The sequence below is a fragment of the Cladophialophora yegresii genome (assembly GCF_000585515.1).
Source record: "Cladophialophora yegresii CBS 114405 chromosome Unknown aczIN-supercont1.5, whole genome shotgun sequence".
NCBI classification, from domain to species: domain Eukaryota; kingdom Fungi; phylum Ascomycota; class Eurotiomycetes; order Chaetothyriales; family Herpotrichiellaceae; genus Cladophialophora; species Cladophialophora yegresii.
This window is the reverse complement of record NW_006913049.1, coordinates 1,905,537-1,926,799: the sequence shown is the minus strand read 5'-3', so window position 1 is coordinate 1,926,799 and position 21,263 is coordinate 1,905,537. Positions and strand designations below refer to the sequence as shown.

Here is a 21,263-nt window from a genome sequence, read left to right as displayed (position 1 = left end):
GCTTCCTCTTCCTCTTTGGCCGTCATGGCCGCTTCCACGCACTTAGACCCGTTATTCCGTGGAAGTGCCAGCAAAAACACCCGGGGTCTTCTTCGAGTTACGATTCTGTTGACCATCGCGGCCGCAGCAGTAACAGCCCGTCTGTTCAGTGTTATCCGTAGGTCCAGACTCGCGGCGCAGGTTTGAAGCGTCTCTGCGGTGGAGTAACTAACTCTGTCTTTCCAGGATTCGAAAGCATCATCCACGAATGTGAGATATCCCTTTACCACTCCTCCGCAACCTGCGCATGCGGCGCTCCGCGCACAGAGGAACCCCTCTCCTCTTCCGGGCCCGTTTCTGACAGTGTGCACCAGTCGATCCTTGGTTCAATTTCCGCGCCACCAAGTATCTGGTCAAGAATGGCTTCTACAGCTTCTGGGACTGGTTCGACGATCGTGGGTTGTCCGCAGCAGGTTGGCGAGAATGGAAAGACTGACGGAATGTAGGAACATGGCATCCCCTCGGTCGTGTCACAGGAGGAACGCTGTATCCTGGCCTGATGGTGACCTCCGGCGTCATCTACCATGTCCTCCGCCTCCTGTCTCTTCCTGTCGACATTCGCAACATCTGCGTTCTCCTCGCCCCCGCCTTCTCCGGCCTGACAGCGCTCGCGATGTACCTCTTAACGTCGGAAATGTCCTCCTCACCGTCTGCGGGTCTATTGGCTGCCGCCTTCATGGGCATCAGTCCAGGCTACATCTCGAGATCAGTGGCAGGGAGTTACGACAATGAAGCCATCGCTATCTTCTTGCTTGTCTTCACGTTTTTCTTGTGGATTAAGGCTGTCAAGAATGGATCTATCATGTGGGGAGCTCTGGCTGCCTTGTTCTACGGCTACATGGTTTCGGCGTGGGGTGGCTACGTCTTCATCACGAATCTTATCCCCCTCCATGCGTTTGTCCTCGTCCTAATGGGCCGGTACAGTTCCAGGCTCTACATCAGCTACACGACATGGTACGCACTAGGGACGTTGGCAAGCATGCAAGTACCATTTGTCGGGTTTCTGCCTGTGAGAAGTAGCGACCACATGGCAGCACTTGGGGTGTTTGGCCTGCTGCAACTTGTTGGGTTCTTCAACTTTCTCAGGGAGCAACTTCCCGGCAAGCAGTTCCAGACTTTGCTTGTTGCCTTGGGCGGAGCAATCTTCGGTCTCATGTTCCTGGCTCTTATCGGGCTTACGGTATCCGGGGTCATCGCTCCCTGGAGCGGCCGGTTCTACTCACTTTGGGACACTGGCTACGCAAAGATACATATCCCCATCATTGCTTCAGTGTCGGAACACCAGCCTACCGCTTGGCCTGCCTTCTTCTTCGACCTCAACATGCTTATTTGGTTGTTTCCGGCGGGCGTCTACATGTGCTTCCGCAACCTCAAGGACGAGCACGTCTTTGTCGTCATCTACGCCGTTCTTGCGAGCTACTTTGCGGGTGTCATGGTGCGCCTCATGCTCACCCTGACACCAGTGGTCTGTTGTGCCGCAGCTCTTGCCCTCTCTCACATTTTGGACACTTACCTTTATATCCCAACCCCGGCTGAGGAACCTAGCGATGGAAGCAACGGATCAGCCAAAGCCAGCAAGATCGCGGCAAATCCATCTCTACGCTCGATTCGAAACCCATTAATCGGGATCTACTCCATCTTGTCGAAATCTGTCATAACGTCCATGATGACAGGCTTCCTCCTTTTGTTTGTGGCTCACTGCACATGGGTGACCTCGAACGCTTATTCGTCGCCTTCAGTCGTCCTGGCGTCAAGACTACCCGATGGATCTCAACACATCATCGACGACTACCGAGAGGCGTATTATTGGCTGAGACAAAATACTCCACAAGATGCAAAGATAATGTCTTGGTGGGATTATGGCTATCAGATTGGTGGGATGGCTGATCGTCCAACATTGGTCGATAACAACACGTGGAACAACACACACATCGCCACTGTCGGCAAGGCCATGAGCTCCCGGGAAGAAGTCAGCTATCCCATCCTCCGTCAGCATGATGTCGACTATGTCCTAGTCGTGTTCGGCGGTCTCCTTGGCTACAGTGGCGACGATATCAATAAATTTCTGTGGATGGTCAGGATCGCCGAGGGTATCTGGCCAGAAGAGGTGAAGGAGCGAGACTACTTCACCGCGCGTGGCGAGTATCGCGTCGATGAGGAGGCCACGCCCACCATGAAGAACTCGTTGATGTACGTGTACTTGCACCATCCCCCAACATGCGGAGTAGCTAATCTCTTCACAGGTATAAGATGTCCTACTACAACTACAACAACCTGTTCCCGGCCGGCCAGGCGCAAGATCGTGTCCGAGGTTCCCCTCTCCCTGCCCAGGGTCCTGAATTAAGCACGTTGGAAGAGGCATTCACTAGTGAGAACTGGATCATCCGTATCTACAAGGTCAAGGACCTAGATAACGTTGGCCGTGATCACCAAAGTGCCATGGCTTTTGAAAAGGGACACAAGAAGAAGCGTAAGCTCGGGGCTAGAAAAGGTGCCAGGGTGCTGCGAGTTGATTAATGCCGCCCGCCACACAGCTTTGAAAGGGCCGGGCCAGGTATGTGACGATAATGTGACAAATAGACAGAGGATCTGGGAACAAAAGCATCTCGCGTGATTGCAGGTTTGTATCAACAGAGCATCTTCGTGTCTGACGCCGCGCCACGTAAATAGAGCAATGGCTCGGTACCCATGAGCAGGGAAGGAAGCCTCATGAAAGGCCATCATGGGCCGCAAAGCGCGTGCAGTAGTTTCCGTCTTCGCAGCCGTACAGTCCAACTCTTACACAGCCAAATTTGAGGACGTGCACACCAGGGGGTCTTGTTCTCAGCCGTCGGTCACCTGTCCCTCTGCCAAGCTTTGCAACCACGATTCATTCATTCACGTTTGTTTCTGTCCATTTTCATGTGAACACTGCTTTCCTTCCAACCCGTTGGCACCAAGTTATGGCTCCTGCGTTTGATGTTTGCAGAGCAGCGACGTGGTAGCAAACGAAGAGCCTCAACACCCGCGTCTTACACTCCAATATTGGCGTCGGAGAAATCCTCAACGAGACCAAAATCGCATAAGAACGAGAACGTCCCAACGCACCCGTTTCTGCCTCCAGCACCATGGACGAGCATCCTGCAGAGTGGGCAGTCGTTTGTTCGAAATCATCCAGGAACAAAAGACGCAAAATCGAGCTCAAGACAGACGGCTATCCCAGTATCAGTTTCCTCAAAGCGAGACCCGAACGTATCGAGCTGAGAGCCCTGCAAGATCTCGTTCTCTATGTCTTAGCAGACGGGGTTGCGCCGACTTGGCTAGCTGTCAACAATGCCAGGCAGATCAAGAAGGCCGTTGTCTTGATGGTGCCCGGGCTCGACCGTGAGACTCTGCAGGATTCTGAACTATGGACCAGCATTACGGAGAAGAATGAATACGAGGATTCCAACTTGGTTGAGCGCCCGACAGATCCCCCTAGTGTCGCTCTCCAGGATCATCAAGGCTGCGCCTCAGTCGACTCTGCTCCCGTCGAGCTACCTACAGAAGCAAATCCCAGTGTCCAAAGCACGAAACCGCCAACCCCACGCGAGACTCTTCTTGAACACGTCCTACAGGTTCGAGCGCCGGGTGACTCGAGCATGAGCAGAGTCCACTCTCCCCTGCAAAACATGCTCATTGCTCCATTCTCAGGGTCATCGAATCAGAAAGCGAAGAGCGGCAAAGACGACAAGTCCTTTCAAGCAGTCCGCACCCCGGTGGTGCACTTTGTCCATTCGGCCGATGAGCTACGCGACGCAGAGTACCCAATTCATCCCGCAGCCTTTACTGATCCACAGACTGCGAATCTGGAGCGAGAACGAAGAGAGAAAACCGGCCAGGCTGCGTCCGACGGTTGGGTCGACACCGACGTGGAAGTCCCAACGCCGCAAATTCTCCCGTCCCTTAAGACATACGACCCCGTGACGCAAGGCTTGAAGCCTTATGCGCTGGACTGCGAAATGGTTCTAACGGCAGACGACAAGTATTCCCTCGCTCGTGTCTCGCTCGTGGACTGGTCCGGCAAAACCGTGCTGGACAAATACGTCAAACCATCCCTACCCATCCAGAACTACTTTACCGAATTCTCCGGCGTCACGGAAGAGATCCTCAGGGACGTCACGACAATGCTCGCGGACGTGCAGAAGGAGCTTCTTAGTATTCTTGGCCAGGACTCGATCTTACTTGGCCACAGTCTCGAGTCGGATCTCAACGCGCTGAAACTCACGCACCCTTTCATCATCGACACTTCGATAATCTACCCACACCCTCGTGGCCTGCCGTTACGTTCGTCCCTCAAGTTCCTCGCCAACCGCTATCTCAAACGAGAGATACAGAAGGGTGGCGCTCACGGACACGATAGCGTAGAAGACGCGCTTGCGGTGTTGGATCTGGTGAAATTGAAGTGTGAGAAGGGACCAAGATGGGGCACATTGGACGCCAATGGCGAGAGCATCTTCCGCAGAATCGGAGGCACGCTGAAGATGGACGACGGTCGAGGAGAGGTCGTGCTGAAGACGTCAGCCATCGTCGAGTACGGCACTCCGGAACGAGGGCTCGGAAAGGACGCAACCTATCACATTGCCTGCGAGAATGATGACGAGATTGTACGTGGTGTCCTCAAGGCTGCCCACGGAGACACTGTCGACGACGAAGGGGACCGAGATGGTATTCTGAAAGAGGAGGAACTAGATGGGAACACCGTAGATCAGGGCAAAGAGCACCAACCCAAGGCCAAGGCTCAAACTATCCCACCGCGTGGCGTTGACTTTATCTGGTCCCGCCTCCGGGATCTCGAAGCACTACGCAATTGGAACACTCTTCCCAGCGACAATTTCGCCACACCGCCCTCCACGTCGACATCGACCGGTTCAGAGCCACCAGCCAGCGACCGACTCAGGAACGCAATGCGCCAGACTCTCCAGCGCATCCTGCAGATCTACATGTCTCTCCCACCTCGCACGCTCCTGATCATCTACAGCGGCACCAATGACATGCGTCCTCTCCTCCGCCTGCAGGGCCTACACGCACAGTACAAGCGAGAGTTCAAGGTGAAGAAGTGGGATGAGCTGAGCGTGAAGTGGACAGACACGGAAGAGCAGGAAATGAAGAAGGCGTGTGAGAAGGCGAGGCGGGGCGTCGGGATTCTCGCTGTGACACGCTTGAACAGAGAGTGGAGAGAGAAGGATTAGGCAGTCAGTGGTATTGGTCGAACTGTACTGTCGACGGTCTCTTGCCGTTCCAGTCGGCAACGGATATTGCGAATGAAGGGGTTGTCGCTACGAGAAAGTGAGTTAGAAGCCGAGTTTGTCTTCGGTCACGGACCATAAACGCATCTTCAATCCCGGTGCTTGGCTCCGCACGCTGCGTCTTGTTGTATCCGTCCTTGTCGGTCCGTCCGCCAGTGCAGGGACACAAGTCTGGTCTTCAATGGCCCCCACCTGCGTGATCAGCATTGTAGCTGACATTCTGCGGCACGAGCAGTAGCATTGCAGGGGTAGGGTAGCTGCAACCAGGTAAATCGGAAAGCCAGCGCAGTCAGTCTGAACCTAGACACGAAGATGCCGCGCGGAGACCTGTTCGCTGTATAGTGATTTTGTGTGCAAGTGGAGGATCTAGAATTCCTTGCTGGTGATGAAATCTGTTTGTCGGATCGGAGCTGTTCGGACCCAGCGATGTCGTTGTCTTATCCGTCGAACGGCAAGCCAGACGAGTCGACCCTGGTTCGCACTGTCGGCTCAAATCCCCGTGTCCCCTCTAGATGTATAGCAAACTTAACTGATACCTGGGCAAAGGGGTTATTCCCAAGGTCGCATCAACGACTTGCCTGCAGTCCAGTCGATGAGTACACAAGCCTGCTAGTGTACGAATACGAGCCTATATACCAGCTCGGGTTCGCCTGCTCGGAACACCATCGACGTAGGAATTGTCCGCGTGGGCTTGTAGGCCTACTCAATTTTCTGGGAACGGCCGAAAAGTGTATGTAGAGGTTGGTGGAGGAGGCCTGTCTGTTCTCTTGCACCGGACTGTGGTATTAACTCCTGGATAATCGCAGTTCTCTTAGCCCATGTCGGTATTGCTTCCATGTGTGTAGAGTGCTCGGAACGCGTTTGCCACTAAGCAAAGAGGCGACGTGGAGGAGGTTTACTCCGTCCTGGAGAGCATGTTTGAGCTGAGTTAACTTCGCGGCGATGAATATAGCTAGCAAGGGACCTGCAGGGTCGTTTGCAGCTTGCCATTGTACATACAGAATTTTGTTGTCTGGTCAGAGATCTGCAGAGTTAACCCCGGGCAGGTCGTTTCGATTACCGCATCGCAGAGCCTGAGATATTATTCTTCACTGTCTCCAGAATTCGGTGACTGCATAGCTGATCCGAGTGGAAGCGTCCCACAGCACCTGTACCGATAGGTCTTGAACAAGGCCTTGACGGCCTTGAGATCTGCTGCAGGCCAGGATACATCAAGCAAGGTGTGACAGAGAAGTCCGGCTTTGGTGCCATTGCTTGCTGTTGTGGTCCAGGACAAATTGGCTTTCGTGAAAGGAGACCGACCATATGCCTTCAATTGGCGCCGTTCTTCTCCGGTGCTGTGACGTTCGACCTTCGCCCCTTCTTCAGGGAAACCTTGATGCATGAAGTATCATCTTGGGCGATACTTCATCTGCTGTCATGGGGATCTGCTTCTTGAATTGGGCCTCTTTCGTCTCGCTGCCGAATGCTGAGAAAGGCACACGCAACCATCAATAATGCGTTGAAGACAGCCATAATGTAGAAAGGAGCTCCCAGTGACACTTTGTCGAATAACAGGCCTCCCACTTTAGTTAGTATCAGAATCGCAGCGCCCCCGTAGAGCGAGTACACGCCGGCGATAGAACCCTTCAAATCCGATAGTGGTGTTTCCCCTGTCGATTGCGGCACGGCTGAAAGAAGAGGGTCGACTTCATCTGCATGTCTCCCATTTCCCTGTCCTTCACTACTCAGACTAGTAGGTGAGGTTTTAGGGCTTGCCAGAAGTACACCCCTACTAAGTGTACCAAGGCTGCACACGATGGCGCCGATTTGGCTGATGCCGATGAGAGAGGCAGCCAGGAAAGCGGCGACGCGCTTCGACGTGTTTCTCTCATCTGGGTCAAATTCATTTGCAAACAAGGGATAGCCGATGACGCCGGCAATGGAAGCCACAAGTAGTGGGACCTCTTTCCTGGAGGCCTTTGCGGCCCAATAACCGAAGATGGGTGCAAATACTAGCGCGACCGTTTCCGTAACGCCAGTCAATTCTGCAGCGACAATATATGCTCGCGGACACTTCCTCTTGATATCTGGAAGTCCTGTGTGGTCACCATTTGTGTCTTGAGCGTCGCACAGAGCAGATGAGAGGAACATTGCGTTGACGAGAAGGGGTATGAACAGAGAGATGCCGACTGAGGAAGCGCGGGCGACAAAACCTCCGATATATCCGATGGCGATCTCTGTCTGCTTGAAGCCGGCAAGGACGGCGGTCCGAAAGCTGTGAAGCATCTGCCCAAGAGGACCCAAACGGCCCAGGACACGAACTTCAGCTTGAGAAGCCGAAGAATTCGAGAAGCCCTTCCGTGGTTTTCCTTCCAGATGCCGAAGACCGAAGAAGCACCAGACAGCAAGCACGAAAGCGACAGCAGCCACAATGTAGAAGCTGTCTTTTAAGGCTGCCTTTTCTCCAACACCTGCATACTGGAACTTCGCTGGAATGGGCAGGAATACAGTCAATGCGATCAAGGCACCGCAGCCGGTGAACATGCCAACGAACCCGGCGACTTGACTTGTAGATCTGATGATATCAGGAGACTCCGCGGGCAAAGTTCGATCAGCCTTATGTCGTGAGTAGCGGGACATGAATAGTTCGGGGGTAATCGTCACCTCTGACTCGATCGAGGGGCTCGACACATGACCATTCGCAACCAAATCCTGGGCGGCCCTCGTCTGGTGATGGTGGTCGACGGAGGTGTCCCTGAGCGGAGACGTGACAGCAGGAATAATAGCTGTGACCATGGTAGAAGCAGCGGCACCACCTAGGCTGAAAAACAACCTCGCAAGAAGTAGCTGAGGATATACATTCTTTGCTTGAACGAACAGGACCAATGCCAGACAAATGATGAGATAGGCAGATACACAGACCTGATGGCAGTTAGACTAATGCTGATTAGGCTCTCTGGATAGGTTGCTCACAAAACGTAATCCCATACGGTCCGATAGCAATCCCCAGAAAGGGCATGCTACAAGTGCAAGCAGCTCATCGGCGAAGCCCAAGCTTCCAACTGCGTTGCCGACCCCATCCCTCTTTCCAACGAGATCTGTGATGACGAAAGACACAGAGGAGTTCAGAAAAACCAGAAACGCTATTGAGAATGGACAGACACCCAGAAGGTACGTGGCGACTTGTAGTTTGGTTGCGGTAAACATGACTGAGGAGTAAAGGAATGTCGAAAACGACAAATTGTGGTAGCGAATTCGATTCCAGAGGAAGCCAACACCTAATTGTCACACAACCACGTCCCTAAGGTGTATCTGCCTGGTAGAGGTCACTGTCAACAAAGACGACTTCGTGACATTGACCGCGAGCACCGGAACTCGCAGAGCCACGCTAACCGGAAATGGGCGCGGGACACAGTCACTCCCTGCTAGGCGAATTTGGTCACTTTGGGGACTTTGCTGGCTTTAACACGTTGTCAAACGGTACAAACATTCGCGACGCTACCAGCAACGCACATCTCATCGAATCCACCTTCGATATCTCCTCTAGCCAGCTCACAGAGGGCCGTTTGCGCCCTCCGGGCCTCGCAGCCTAGAGCTGCTCACCTATGCGACCATGTCAGACCCTACCTTTGCGGACGACACCCAACTCATTGCAGGGTTGATACAAGTCGCGACCGCGTTGGAGGACGAACAGAGCAGAGAATCCTCCGCTCTCGGGAAGCGCAAACGAGACGAGGGCTTCATTGAGCAAGGTCATGCGTTGCACGGAGATGGTTTTGATGCCGCTGCCCAAACCAACACTCCTCAACTTCAAAATTCGGCTGCGGTTCTATTTCGCGAGCCTTCGTCGAAGAGCAAGAAACATACCAGGCCTCCCCTCGGGAAAGTCTTCTCGTCCTTGGAGCTTGCTCCAGAGAACTTTCTACGACTGCAGACCGCTGCCAAGGCCTTCATGTTGGACGAGGCGCACCCTGAGAGAAGAGATGTAGTTGGGCACAAGAAGAATTCAGGCGGTGCTGACTTGGCTAAGTTAAACCTGTGGAATTGTGTTGACGAGTTTCTCTCAGTCCACGGTTATGGTGAGAAGTACTTTACACCAGGAGCAGGCAGTAACATCCCAAACGCACCTCCAAGAACATTGTTTTGGCCTCAGGACAGCCAATTTATCATCAAACTAATGATGCCTCTGATGAGAAAGATGGTGACCAACGAGCGCCAACGCATCTATGCTGCAGCGTCGAGGAAGCAAGGCTCTGCAAAGGTGGCTAGCGAAGAGCAGTCACCTTCGGTGATAGAGGAGTCTATCACCTCTAACCAGCATACTGTTCTTGAATCAAGTTACGCAGAGCAAGAGACCGAGGATCAACCTCTGATGCCAGCACAACAGCAAGAGACGGAACCTCCACATGCCGTGCCAGCGCAACAAGAGGTCGTGACTGCGGCCCCACCTGTCTCGCCACCAACAACAACATTCAAGCAATCGGTCGTCCTTTATGTCAATGTGGTGTCAAACGCTGCCGGCACGCTGAGACGTATCACACCCCGATTTAGCTTGACGCCCGAGGCAGTCCCCAACCTCGCAGCATTGCTGTCCGAGGTGGACAAGAGATACCCTTTACCGTCAAGGAATGGATCAACGTCTGGAGTTGAGAATCGTCCAGGCGTCAAGGTGTGGTTGCAAGACGGTCTAGTGACTGTAGCAGACGACGGCGAATGGATGGTTGCTCTCCTTTCTGCGGGGTTCGTAGACTGGATGGACGCCGAGGTTCGAGTGCTCGTAGAGCTTTAGACGAGTGGTTGCTCTGGGGTCGGCAGGCTCTTTCCCCTAAAGACCGCTGCGAGACAGAGAACAGACCGGTGGGGTAGATTGTTCTTTCGGGCTTTGCGGAGGCGCCACATGAATCCCGAAAGAAGGCACAACGCCTCGTTATCAAGAAGTAAAGGCTAATGCAAGCCTCCAAGGGCATACAGTAGTTTCCAGGACAAAGTGGTTGCGACAGACAACAGCTCCACAAGAGGGAAAGCGCAAGACAGCAATCGCTTCAGCAATATATTTCGGGAGCTGATCGTCGCCTCTTCACCGTATCTTGACAGTTTTCAAAGCGGCACATGCGGGAAAGCTTGACAGAAACGCTCTGGCAGGACGCGGCTCACGCTCCCCGTTGCGCAAGGCCTGGAGGAGATCTCAGCGCAAGACCTCACTCGCCGGGATATTTCAGTTACAATCAGACTACGACGCAGAATCTGATGCGTATCTTGCGCTACGACAGCTCCAGGGACGCCAGGAAATTGAGAGCCCATTCATCAGCCAATGAATATCATGACCTACAGTACCTTTCAGCCAGCCTTCGCATAGGTGATACGCGTCCTCGGAGTCTGAAGCCAACCACCTGCGCAAGCTTACGTATTGGTTATCGACAGCGAGAACAGATGACATGTGGGTTCCGACGTGGCAAGAATCCTTCAGAGCAGTTTGACGGGCAGCTCACCATCGTCACTGGTGCGCAACGCGTGCTCGAGCACACAGTACGAGTACCTATTTTCCTATACCCCATAACGTGCGCCGTTGCAAAAGCTTCCGGTGCTCCGTGTAGCCTAAGTCAGTCAGCCCCGTTGACAAGACCGAATTCCCCGGCGCCCTCGTACACAGTAGGAGGCACAGGGCTATCGTGGAGTCCACTAGCTTCATGCAAGCCGCACAACAGCATCCTGGTAGAACAGGGGTCGCTCTTGGTAGCATTGGAGAGAGCACGAACTGGTGGCAGAGCGGAAACGACCACTGGGCACTTCCAGTTGACAGGCTGCCTACTGTGTTAGGGCCCGGTATCAGGGGATCACAATGCATTCATGGCCCACTGCCGTCTCTGCTGAACGGAGAATCTACTGCGTGTTTTTGAGCTGCTATAAATGGACTGATACCCTCATGCAATTGCCGGTGAGCCCGATTCTGAACTTCTAGTCCGATCGGCGTCATAGGCGAGAGATACGCGTGCTGTCGCTTGGGTCTCGGAAGAGTTTCAGCCCGCACGAGGCGGCAAGCGAGGAGGAGGTGAAGAAGAGGACGTTTAACTCGGATGGGACACGGTATGGAGCTAACGTGTAGCAATGTTTATCTTGCAGGTGGTGCTTGAACCGTTGAAGCCCGGGGAGAGGGCAGTGTGTAAAAGCTCAAACAGGAAGTGAAGGGTTGATCAACTTGACCCAAAGGGAACACTGGACCAAAGTCAGCGCTCCTCTGGAGGCGCACTGCGCACCGTATACGCAGTAAGGCTGTTTTGGTTCCGCTTAGCGCGCTCATGTGCTGCTGCTCAACGCCTCTTTAGGCACTCGCTTCACGCCGAATACCTGAGACAAGCCGAAAAGATCGAAAGGCTGGCTGCCGATGGCGCTTGGCTGCAGGGACAGCGAAATGCCAGACGAGACTGCCGAGAAAGCCACCCCCCGCTCGGTCCTCGTTGCGGTTGGCACTGGGTAGCTTGGTAGCAAGATTTGATGGCGCGTCCGCCAGCTGAACACGAGAGGGATGAAAAGCGACTGTGAGGTTGGCCTTTTTCAGCTTCTTGTTTGGTCGGACTTTTTGGCGAGAGGCTGCCCGCTACCACCAATCTGGTTGCAGCTGGTCAGCCAACGTTGGTCGCTCTTAACTAAAACCACGGTCAGATCTGCAATTGACGGACTTGGGCTCGGGACGATCGCATGACACCGATCCAAAGTGGAGGGGCCTTCACGTCAGTAAAGCCACAGCTAAGCCGCCTCAAGTCTAGCTCAGGCCCGAGCTCCGACAGGCACCTGCGCTCAATTGGCTCGGAAAGTCCACCACCATCATCGTCATCTCCAAGGGAGCTTAATCGCAGCTCCTTTACCTGGAGCATCCATGCGCATCTCTGCTTTCCCTCACCCTAGCATCACGGCCAGCCGGGCGCATGTGTCCAAACTGGCATGATGATTATTTGACATTGTTCATGCTTTTCTCTTCTCTTCCTCCCATGGTATCTGTGAACAGCCGTTAGATCGTCGGTAACGAGGCTTTATCTCGACCAACGGTGCCGCTGTCCTATTGCTCTTCCCGCTTCCCGCCGCCGCTCGTTTCCTCAACTGTCAGTTTTACGGATCTTCGCCGTGTCAAGCCTCTTTCGCAATTGCATTTCCTCGTTGTACTGCATCCTTGACTTTGGGTCTGCTGCAAGCCTACACTGCTGCGCTGGCCTTTTTACGTGTTGTTCTAAGCATAAGGCACGAGTCTACTCCCCGAGCGTCACTTCTCCACTCCACAGCTGTACATTCTACGCGCCACGTCCCTTCGCCATAGTCCGGGATGAGACATATAAACCATTGCACAACGACGCTATAGCTCTAATTCCAAACCGTTCGAACTTTATCGCCAAGCTACGATGAGACGCCTGCAGGGCCGCGTGACGCGGGACGACATTCGTTCAGCTGGGCTGAGGCGATGGGATGGCCGTGGAAGAGTCACCACCGACTGGATCAATATCTTTCATGTATGTGCTTTCTCTGAAGCGGACCTATATCTTTGGGCTGTGTCCAAACTCATGTCATGCACTATCTAGGAGCCTGAGCTTTGCTGGCCGACGGGCGATTGCCTCGTCTACCTGCGAGAACCGGGCCAGTCGAGTCGAGGGCCCGCCTTCCGCGTTCACACCGACTTCCTCAGAGTCAGAGGCTTTGAGTCACTTGTCGACCGCTGCATAGTGCGGAACTCGATTCACACCACAGTGCAGTGTGCTTTGCCGAATTGTGCAGGATGCGACCCTCACGAAACGATCCACGAACTATACATCCCTGCGCCACATGGGGCTTCTCTCGAAGACGTCTTCCATCACCACATCACCACACGTAACTTCTTTGCTTGGCTTTATAATCGACCACTGGCTGGTCGGACACTAGGGACCGCGCTGGCGGCCTTGAAGGCCAGATTAGATGAGTATCGACCCGACGCCAGCTCCCAAAATACCCTCGAGGTGTTATCCTATGCAGAGCATCAGAGGTACTTGGACTTCAGGGAGTGTGTTGATCATGCTCTTGCGGCGCTTTATCTTGCAGAGAAACTCCAAGTGGAGGATCTGTGGGTTGATGCCTTCGCACACTGTGTGGGAATGAGTCATCGTGGCCTTCGATCAAGTATCGAATACGCTGTGAGTGCTCCGGTCTTGCGACTACCGGGAGCAGCACAAAGACTAACGGCGTTAGGTCCTGAGTGCAAAGGCCAAAACACTCGTCAATCGAGCGAGACTTGAGATGGACGCTCGACTCGAAAACGTGAATAAGTCGGTTGTTTCCTTCTTCGAGAAGGAGGTCTCGTGCAGCTTCCTCGGCCTCCCCCAGCCAGCGCGAGAGCATCTTGACAAATTCCGTGCCTTTCTCAAATCAGTCTACTCGGAACAGTACGGTTCCTGGCCTCCTGACAACTTCGAGGAGGAGGTTGTACAACAGGAAATCTACTCAACGTTATTTTCCGATTTTCTGAACCTGTATCAGCACTTGGTCGATCCCGAGTCGTCAGCAGATATGGTGGAAAGCGACATGAGCAAGACGGGTGGTGTCTGCACGCTGCAGAATATCCAGGCCTTTGACAAGGAACACTCCTATACGCCTCTTGCCCAGCCCCTACCCAGGTTACCGGAGCCCTTGGAGCCTAGCTCTACGCGGCCTAAACTACAGCGAAGGTTGTCTTGGAACCCCAAACAGAGGCGTAAGGCACTCAAGAAGACACAACGAGCACATGACAAAAGCGCCCTGGTTGCCGCTTCTAACCGGGATATTCTGCTAATGGATTGCCCCTTGGTGAGAAGGTATTCGCACTTCGAGGAGTCGACAGTCGACGATGATTTGGGCGGTCTCCCTGCAACTGAAGGGCGCAAGGTCAGGTGGATCTTAATCTATGCAGTTCTGCAGACTTTCCACTCGATCGCGCAACCACCGAAAGAGGTTCGTAACATCTCGAATCTCACGTACTCTCTCTGCTGTCGACCGCCGGCCCAGAAGCCGTGGCAGGAACAGCAGCTGCCAGAAGTCCGTACTCTGGACAAAAGTGACTCGCAGCTGGTTCCTGACAACGGCTACTCTCACACCAACCTCTCCTCTCCTTCGCTTGGTGAGACCTTGACACGAGGCAGGTCAGCCAAGGCCCGCAGGCGGACGCTGCCGGCGAACTTATCAGCCTCCTTCCTAGCATCCTTGCCCAGTAAGACGCCTCCAGGCTCGCGGTCAACTTCTCTCCGGAGACTGGTGTCCAGACGAAGTAGGACGGCGGCAGATGAGGTGGCACCGACGAAGCGGCCATCGTTCTGCGAGATCTTTGTCGAAGGATATGGGAACGGTTTGAACGAGATGTCTCGTGACAGTGCGAAAAACACGCCTGCAGAGCTGACTGCAGACACGGAAGCAATGGAGAATGCAATCAAGGAAGATCCTACAGAGCCACAAGAGCTTCAGGGCGATGTTGTCCACGAAATGGACGCGAACGACAATGACAACCACCCCCCTCCTCCGTCATCTGACGATTCACCGACTACTCCACCCTCGATGTCTCGAGAGTCCTCCAACAGCTCCGTCAGCGAGACATGGTCAAGCACCAAGGAAGAAGGCGATATCAGCCCCGTCATGCCGGGGGCAAACGCTGTTTTGTCCCTGGTTGAGATTCTGAAAACCACCGGCATGAACCCAGCACCAAGCAGCCTTCGTACGCACGGAGCATCTCCGGTAGCCAAGCAAAGGCCCCGATCGCTGATTGTCGAAACCACTCGGTCCGAAGTCAAGATTGTTGACATGGATCGATATGACCCGGACTTCGAATCGCCATATGTCCATTTCAACACCCAGACTTGGGACATGATATTGGAGCCAAGGCCGATGACAGCACCACCTCCTTGTCCCATAGCTGCTTGAGTTGGAGCCATGGCAGTATGCCAGCATACATATCAGAAGGCCAATCCTTTATGGAAGTCATGGGCCATCACATTATAGCCCAAAGTCCCTGACACGTCCCTTGAAGAGCAGGGAGAAGCATGGTTGAGGGGTCACTCATAGCAATGAAACGATGATACGAATCTCATTCAACGATGGCAAAGGCTAGCTACAACGGAGGAATATAGTGATTAGTGTTGGTGATCAGCGTTGTGTGCTTCGGATACCCTTGGTTGATGTTTGTAGTTTGGTTGGCGTTGGGACCTCTCGAAACTTGGTTCTGGATATCTGGATTGGCTATACATAGCAACAATATCTTGGTCACACACGTCCTTCTTGATAGTTAAGCCAGCCAGTGATCTGACGAGTGCTCATTGACGGCTTGCACGGCGAGCTGGCTCGCTGGCCACCTGCTGATAATCACGCACCAAATGCATCGAAGTCACTGACGTCATCAGATGGACGCGACCCGGCCAGATACTACGCGCCCATTGATGCCTCTTTCACTAGGTATGTACGTCTCCTAGGGAAGCGACTTGCTCTAATTCGGACGATGGATTCAGTGGTGGATCTCGAAGCCCAACGTCTCAGGAACTTGCAGCACAAGCAGAAGCTGCTCGCCGAGCTGAATCTAAACAATGCCACTACACGGGGTCATCCGCCGGCAGATTCCACGGAGGTCAAGCCAAGGCAGAAGAGGCGACGACTCGATGATTCAACCGTTGTGCAGCGTGTCTCTTCACGGACGTCTGCCAGAATTGCTGCCAATGGAACGCGTCCATCTTACAAGGAAGAAAAGCGTACCAGCGACACGTATCCTCGGACCCAGACCAGGACAAAGAAGCAGAACGACCCAAAGCTGCGACGTCCCTCACCGGTACAGTCTCAGTATTCCAACCCAAAGGCCATATCACCACCGCTTCCCACAGAGCCAGCGTCATTGATCCGATACTACACTTCCTGGACCGCTTCTGCCGGTGTCCCTGAGCTTGATTCGCACACCAACACATACCACTTTGTCTCCCACCCGAATTTCACACCAAACATATCGCCCCTCTCGATTCTACTGCAAGGTGCTTTTGGAGGCACGTATTTCTCGCCCTGGCGTAGCCGCTCTTTGCCGGTGACATTGGAAGACGACTACCTCGCGACTCTGCCCGCCGACTGGCTAGCACAACTTCAACCGCCTGAGAAGTACATAACGTCGCGCACGTACAATGCGGAACTTAACAGACACGGCGTTCAGGGCGGCCAGACGCTTTCTCAGTGGGAGGACGCCGGGTGGATCAATTTCCAGCACGACGCCCGCGGATGGTTTGAGTGGTATATTCGCTTCTGGCTCGGGCGGAGGTTGGATGACGGAGAGGACGAAAGGCAGGTAGGACGGTGGCTGAGATGCGTGGGGCCGAAGGGGAGGTGGAAGAGGGTGTTGTTGAAGAAGTACGTGGAGATGGGGGTCAGGAGTGTCTTTGACGACGAAGATGGCGAAGATGGCGACGACGGCGACAACGCGGAAGACGAGCGGAAGGTCAGTCCGGTCATACATCAGACTTGCTTGCACTGGGGGTACCAAGTCACGCAGGAGGACTTAGATGAGGCGTGGCGGGAGAGAGAAGGGGCTTAGCCCCCTCTCGTTTCGCATAGAAGCTGTCCCTGTCGGTATGCGGCAGGCGCAGAGGCCGCTGAAGGTTTTGATGAAATCGATATACCACGGAAGAACACAGCCAGACTGTTTTCCTCGCTAGGTCGGCCTAGCGGAACATTTGATTCCATGCCTCCCAGTGGTTTTTAGCAGCAGGTTGTCGTACCAGTCCCCACCTCTGGAGTTCCTTTGTCTCATCGCCAAAGGACGCATCCGTGTCTCGCCAGAGTTCGAAGTCGATGATGGTGCATTTCTTGGACGCCCGTTCCCACAGAATGTTCCGCAAGCCGCAATCTACGGGCTCTATGCCTTGCTCGTATATCCAGCTGTCAATGGTCAGTAAGGGGCGTGATGAACGTGACGGAGGTCGACTGACTCCAGCGCCACGAGGAACTTCTCTCTGATCTGCTTTCTTTCCTCATCCGACATGCCCCAGTAGTACATGTTCCAGAGGGAATCGCCCGGCATTTTCGTCATTACGAGGAACGTCAGGTATCCGCCCGGCAGAGGCCCCTCTGCAGGCTGCACCGTGCTCATGAAATTGACCAACACAGGTGTGTATTCACTGCTGGTCTCATGGAACTTCTTCAACGCCTCGAGCTCGTGAGCCGTGGTAGTGCTGGGGCCAGGGTCGGGCGTATTGCTTGGTCTTTGGTCCCCTCCTGGGATTCTCAAGCGCAAGTCAGCTTCATCTGTTTCGCCCGCCAAACAATGTGAGAACTTCACAGTACTGGATCTTGATCTTGACGACATATTCATCTGTCGACAAAGAATCCGCCTCGATCCGCCGGCAGGTCAGTACGATCCGTGCCTCTGCTGGTGTCCCATCGTGGCACGAGCGATATGTCGCCAATGGCTTCAAGAGCTCATACGAGGTGCTGTCGGTGAATTTTACGATCTTGTCAATATACCCCGGCACGACAGGAGGACTGTCACCCATCTCATGTGCAAGGGGCGGTACCGACCAAACACCTCCGCTTATCTTCGGCCGTGGAGAGGATATTGATCAACCTCTAGTGGCGTGAAGGGCGGCTCAAGAGTGTTCGACGAGAAGGATGACTACTGTTCAATCGCCTAGACTCCAGAGCTGTCTCGGACTGTGTTCTGCGATCTTTACGACTCCCTAAGATCTCCAAGGCTTCGGTCGAGCGTAGACGCCTGGGCTGACGGCCGATCGCAGGGAACTGGGGGTCCAATTCGCTTGGCCGCTCGCGCTGGGGCATATTTGATCCCACTATTTGTCCCACCGCCGGGGAACCGGGCAGTCACCGACGAGAGCACTTGCTGCGTTGCGAACATCATGGAGAATTACTCAGAGCTCACAACACGCTAAGAGGACCATGACACCGAGCTAAATTACTTTGCCTCACGAACCAACTTGTCAAAAGCTCGCTTCTCTTCCAAATCCCCGAGATTCTGCAGACCATTAGAAGCTTCCGAACATGGCATGACCATCGTTACCTAGTGATCGATAGTGTGAGGGAACAGCTGGAGCCAGCAGCTTGGACCAAACCCTCGTCTCCATCTTTTATTTTGGAGCCTTTTCAGAACGACCTTTGCAGATCGGGAAGAGCGTTACTGCAGTACCTGCATGAGATACTCCGTATCGGCCTGGCAATCCCCACTCGACTTCCGTTTCGAACGTCTTGACGTCTATGGTTTCTCCTTTGGCTCTCTCGTCTCCTCGCCGTTGGCCAAGGTGAATCCCCAGGACGGGACGACCTCGTTCTGTTACTTCCTACCTGGTCTGCCGCGATCTGCTTTCGTTTAGCGTCCACTGCTGTTTTCCAAGCGATCCCACTGACGCAGGTCCGACCGCGATCCCAAGGATTCCTTCTCCTCCCGATCGAGCCACCGTCCACCTTTGTCTCGGGTGCGTAGCGTCTGGAAGAGACGATCCTGGGCTACGGGCTCTACCACCCGTGGACTCGAGTCGAATATGACTTCGACTTACCAGGAGACCGATAGGCCTTCACCTACTTCTCTTCGCTTTCGTGCTCACGATGCCGCCACTACCAGCCAACCGACGTCTGTTACGGCAGCTTCTGTGACCTCTTCTATTGATTACCCTACGAACTACTCGACCACCTCACTTGTTCGCGAGTCGTATACGGAGACGGATATGCCTCTACTTAATGGTACGCATCACGGGGGGCATGAGCTGCCTCGACTGCAAGCCAACGGACACCTGGAGAACGGTGACAACCTAGAGCCAATCTTCGAAGATGATCCCGCGTCTTTCAATCTAGTTTCTCCTCCGGCCGGCGAACAAGAGGTCTTTTCACTAGAGAACCAGACACTAGCGCTTTTCTCGAAAGGTCATCTGCAAGTCATCTTCGCCGACCCGAGCTACCTCTTCAAGTTCACGTCTTTTCTGGGCACGCACAGGCCGCAGTCCGTGCCCATCCTTGTACACTATCTCGATTCCCTTAAATCACTCCGAGCGATCAATTACGCGAACGCGATCTGCGAGGGGCTTGACCCTGTGGAAGGATACGAGTTTACGCAAAAGCCGGTCAAGCCGACGGTAAACATCGCATTGGAAGAGAGGGCAAAGGCGGCTTTCGAGGTCCTGGCGACCGAGGAGTTGCCCTCTTTCATCACACATCAGTACATACAAGTGGTCAGCACGACCATAACAGCCAGAATAACGGGATCGCTGTCCCCGGGTCTGCGCGAAGCTTCCGATGGGTTGGCCGAGGTTTTCTGTCTGACGGATCCTTCCAGACCAGACAACCCGATCGTCTTCGCCTCAGAAGGTATGCTGGATCCTTCGCACCGGAGAAGAGACAATGGCTGACGGGTTGCAGAATTCAACCGGACGACGCAGTATGGCATGTCCTACGTTCTCGGCCGCAATTGTAGATTTTTGCAAGGACCCAACACAAATCCACATAGTGTACGGAGGATCCGAGACTCCCTCAAAGCCGGCAGGCAGCATCAGGAAGTCTTCCTCAACTAGTACGTGCTCCCTCAGCCACCATTGTTGTTTCGATCTAACGGGCATAGTCGGCGGGATGGGTCTCCCTTTGTGAACCTCCTTATGATGGCTCCGCTTTCCGACAGCAGAGGCGTCGTTCGCTATCATATCGGTGCACAGGTCGATGTCAGCGGTCTGGTCAAAGATGCCTCGGAAATGGAGTCTCTGCGAAGGCTGCTAGACCTTCGCGCTCGTGGTGAAGATCCGCCGGTCCCTGAAAAGCCAAACCCCGAGAAGAATGACGAGTTGCGCGAACTGAGCGAGATGCTCAACCAAGGCGAGCTGAGCACCATCAGGAGACACGGTGGAAAGATGCACCGCGAAGTCCAGGAAGAAGATGTCGAAAGCGTGTCGTCCCACCAACCGCGCCTGTTGTTGAAGGACCCGGATACCTTGACCCCGCCAATTGGGAGTCCCAACGGTCGCCTTGGGGGTATCTATCAGCATGTAAGTGCTGGTTGGACTGGCGGACGTGTTCAAGTCGCTGACAAGGCTATAGTATCTACTTGTGCGACCGTATCCATCGCTGCGCATTCTCTTCGCCAGCCCGGCGCAACGATTGCCGGGCATTCTGCAGTCACCCTTTCTTAACAAGATAGGTGGTTCGCAGCGTGTACGGGACGAATTGACGACAGCATTTGCTGAGGGCAGAGGCGTGACTGCCAAAGTCCGCTGGATCAGCAAAGGCGACGAGCAAGGCAAGAACAAATGGATCCATTGCACTCCTTTACTCGGCCAGTCAGGGCAGATCGGAGTGTGGATGGTGGTGGTGGTGGACGACGAGAAGGGCAATAACAGGTGGACAGGTGCAGGACGACTTCCACCACAAGTGGCCACGCCAGACAGGTCTCGGACTCCAGCCCCAGCAGCCAATGGGCATCGCACCGCGGAATCAAGCCACCACGACTCTGGACCTAGCAACGGCGCACATTCAGAGCGTAATGGAGGAGGAAGTCTCGGGAGCGCCAGCGGCAGTGTCACAAGCCTGAGGATTATATGATGAACAATTTATGCACATATTTAGAGTGTATGTTCTGATCTCGGGCTTCATGCATGTACACCATCTCACGACTTGGGCGGGCGGGCGGCAGCGCTGTTTATATTGTGAGCGTTGGGATCAAACCTCAGCGACATCGTACAGTATTTGTATGGAGCTCGACAGTTACATCAACGCTATTAATACTACGAAGTAAATATTTTCTTTTCTTTCGGAGAAAAATGAAGTCGACCCTTGCTACGAATGTATGACGCTGGAGAAAGTTACAGTACCTAGGAGGTAGGTAAGCTTTTCGAAGCCCTGGACGCAACTGGGCGGGGCATTCAGCTCAGGTCCCGGGGACGCCTGAATCCCTGCCGGCCACCCGGGCTCCTGCAGCCACTGGCAGGCACGACGTGCATGTTCCCGGCGTGCCAGGCTCTTTGGCTCTGT

The 21,263-nt window shown here is 54.1% G+C and overlaps 8 protein-coding genes across 8 annotated transcripts; 6 read left to right on the top strand and 2 right to left on the bottom strand.

The window, feature by feature from the left end:
- Positions 1 to 24: 24 nt before the first annotated feature.
- Positions 25 to 2,556, top strand: A1O7_07418 (dolichyl-diphosphooligosaccharide-protein glycosyltransferase; the record flags this gene model as incomplete). Its single annotated transcript, XM_007761418.1, has 5 exons — positions 25 to 157; positions 226 to 249; positions 354 to 434; positions 486 to 2,229; positions 2,283 to 2,556. 5 exons carry the CDS (start codon positions 25 to 27, stop codon positions 2,554 to 2,556), a joined length of 2,256 nt encoding a protein of 751 aa, XP_007759608.1.
- A 590-nt stretch (positions 2,557 to 3,146) lies between these two features.
- Positions 3,147 to 5,249, top strand: A1O7_07417 (uncharacterized protein; the record flags this gene model as incomplete). The annotated part of the gene is made up of 1 exon (XM_007761417.1): positions 3,147 to 5,249. One exon carries the CDS (start codon positions 3,147 to 3,149, stop codon positions 5,247 to 5,249), a length of 2,103 nt encoding a protein of 700 aa, XP_007759607.1.
- Positions 5,250 to 6,713: 1,464 nt separating this feature from the next.
- On the bottom strand, positions 6,714 to 8,495 carry A1O7_07416 (uncharacterized protein; the record flags this gene model as incomplete). The annotated part of the gene is made up of 2 exons (XM_007761416.1): positions 6,714 to 8,210; positions 8,262 to 8,495. 2 exons carry the CDS (start codon positions 8,493 to 8,495, stop codon positions 6,714 to 6,716), a joined length of 1,731 nt encoding a protein of 576 aa, XP_007759606.1.
- Positions 8,496 to 8,901: 406 nt separating this feature from the next.
- On the top strand, positions 8,902 to 10,077 carry A1O7_07415 (uncharacterized protein; the record flags this gene model as incomplete). Its single annotated transcript, XM_007761415.1, has 1 exon — positions 8,902 to 10,077. One exon carries the CDS (start codon positions 8,902 to 8,904, stop codon positions 10,075 to 10,077), a length of 1,176 nt encoding a protein of 391 aa, XP_007759605.1.
- A 2,602-nt stretch (positions 10,078 to 12,679) lies between these two features.
- A1O7_07414 (uncharacterized protein) lies at positions 12,680 to 15,194 on the top strand (the record flags this gene model as incomplete). Its single annotated transcript, XM_007761414.1, has 3 exons — positions 12,680 to 12,787; positions 12,857 to 13,441; positions 13,497 to 15,194. The coding sequence occupies 3 exons, from the start codon at positions 12,680 to 12,682 to the stop codon at positions 15,192 to 15,194; spliced, it is 2,391 nt and encodes a 796-aa protein (XP_007759604.1).
- A 571-nt stretch (positions 15,195 to 15,765) lies between these two features.
- On the top strand, positions 15,766 to 16,836 carry A1O7_07413 (uncharacterized protein; the record flags this gene model as incomplete). The annotated part of the gene is made up of 1 exon (XM_007761413.1): positions 15,766 to 16,836. One exon carries the CDS (start codon positions 15,766 to 15,768, stop codon positions 16,834 to 16,836), a length of 1,071 nt encoding a protein of 356 aa, XP_007759603.1.
- Positions 16,837 to 16,963: 127 nt separating this feature from the next.
- On the bottom strand, positions 16,964 to 17,607 carry A1O7_07412 (uncharacterized protein; the record flags this gene model as incomplete). Its single annotated transcript, XM_007761412.1, has 2 exons — positions 16,964 to 17,180; positions 17,231 to 17,607. 2 exons carry the CDS (start codon positions 17,605 to 17,607, stop codon positions 16,964 to 16,966), a joined length of 594 nt encoding a protein of 197 aa, XP_007759602.1.
- Positions 17,608 to 18,793: 1,186 nt separating this feature from the next.
- Positions 18,794 to 20,834, top strand: A1O7_07411 (uncharacterized protein; the record flags this gene model as incomplete). Its single annotated transcript, XM_007761411.1, has 4 exons — positions 18,794 to 19,613; positions 19,665 to 19,815; positions 19,864 to 20,281; positions 20,334 to 20,834. The coding sequence occupies 4 exons, from the start codon at positions 18,794 to 18,796 to the stop codon at positions 20,832 to 20,834; spliced, it is 1,890 nt and encodes a 629-aa protein (XP_007759601.1).
- Between the last annotated feature and the right edge of the window lie 429 nt (positions 20,835 to 21,263).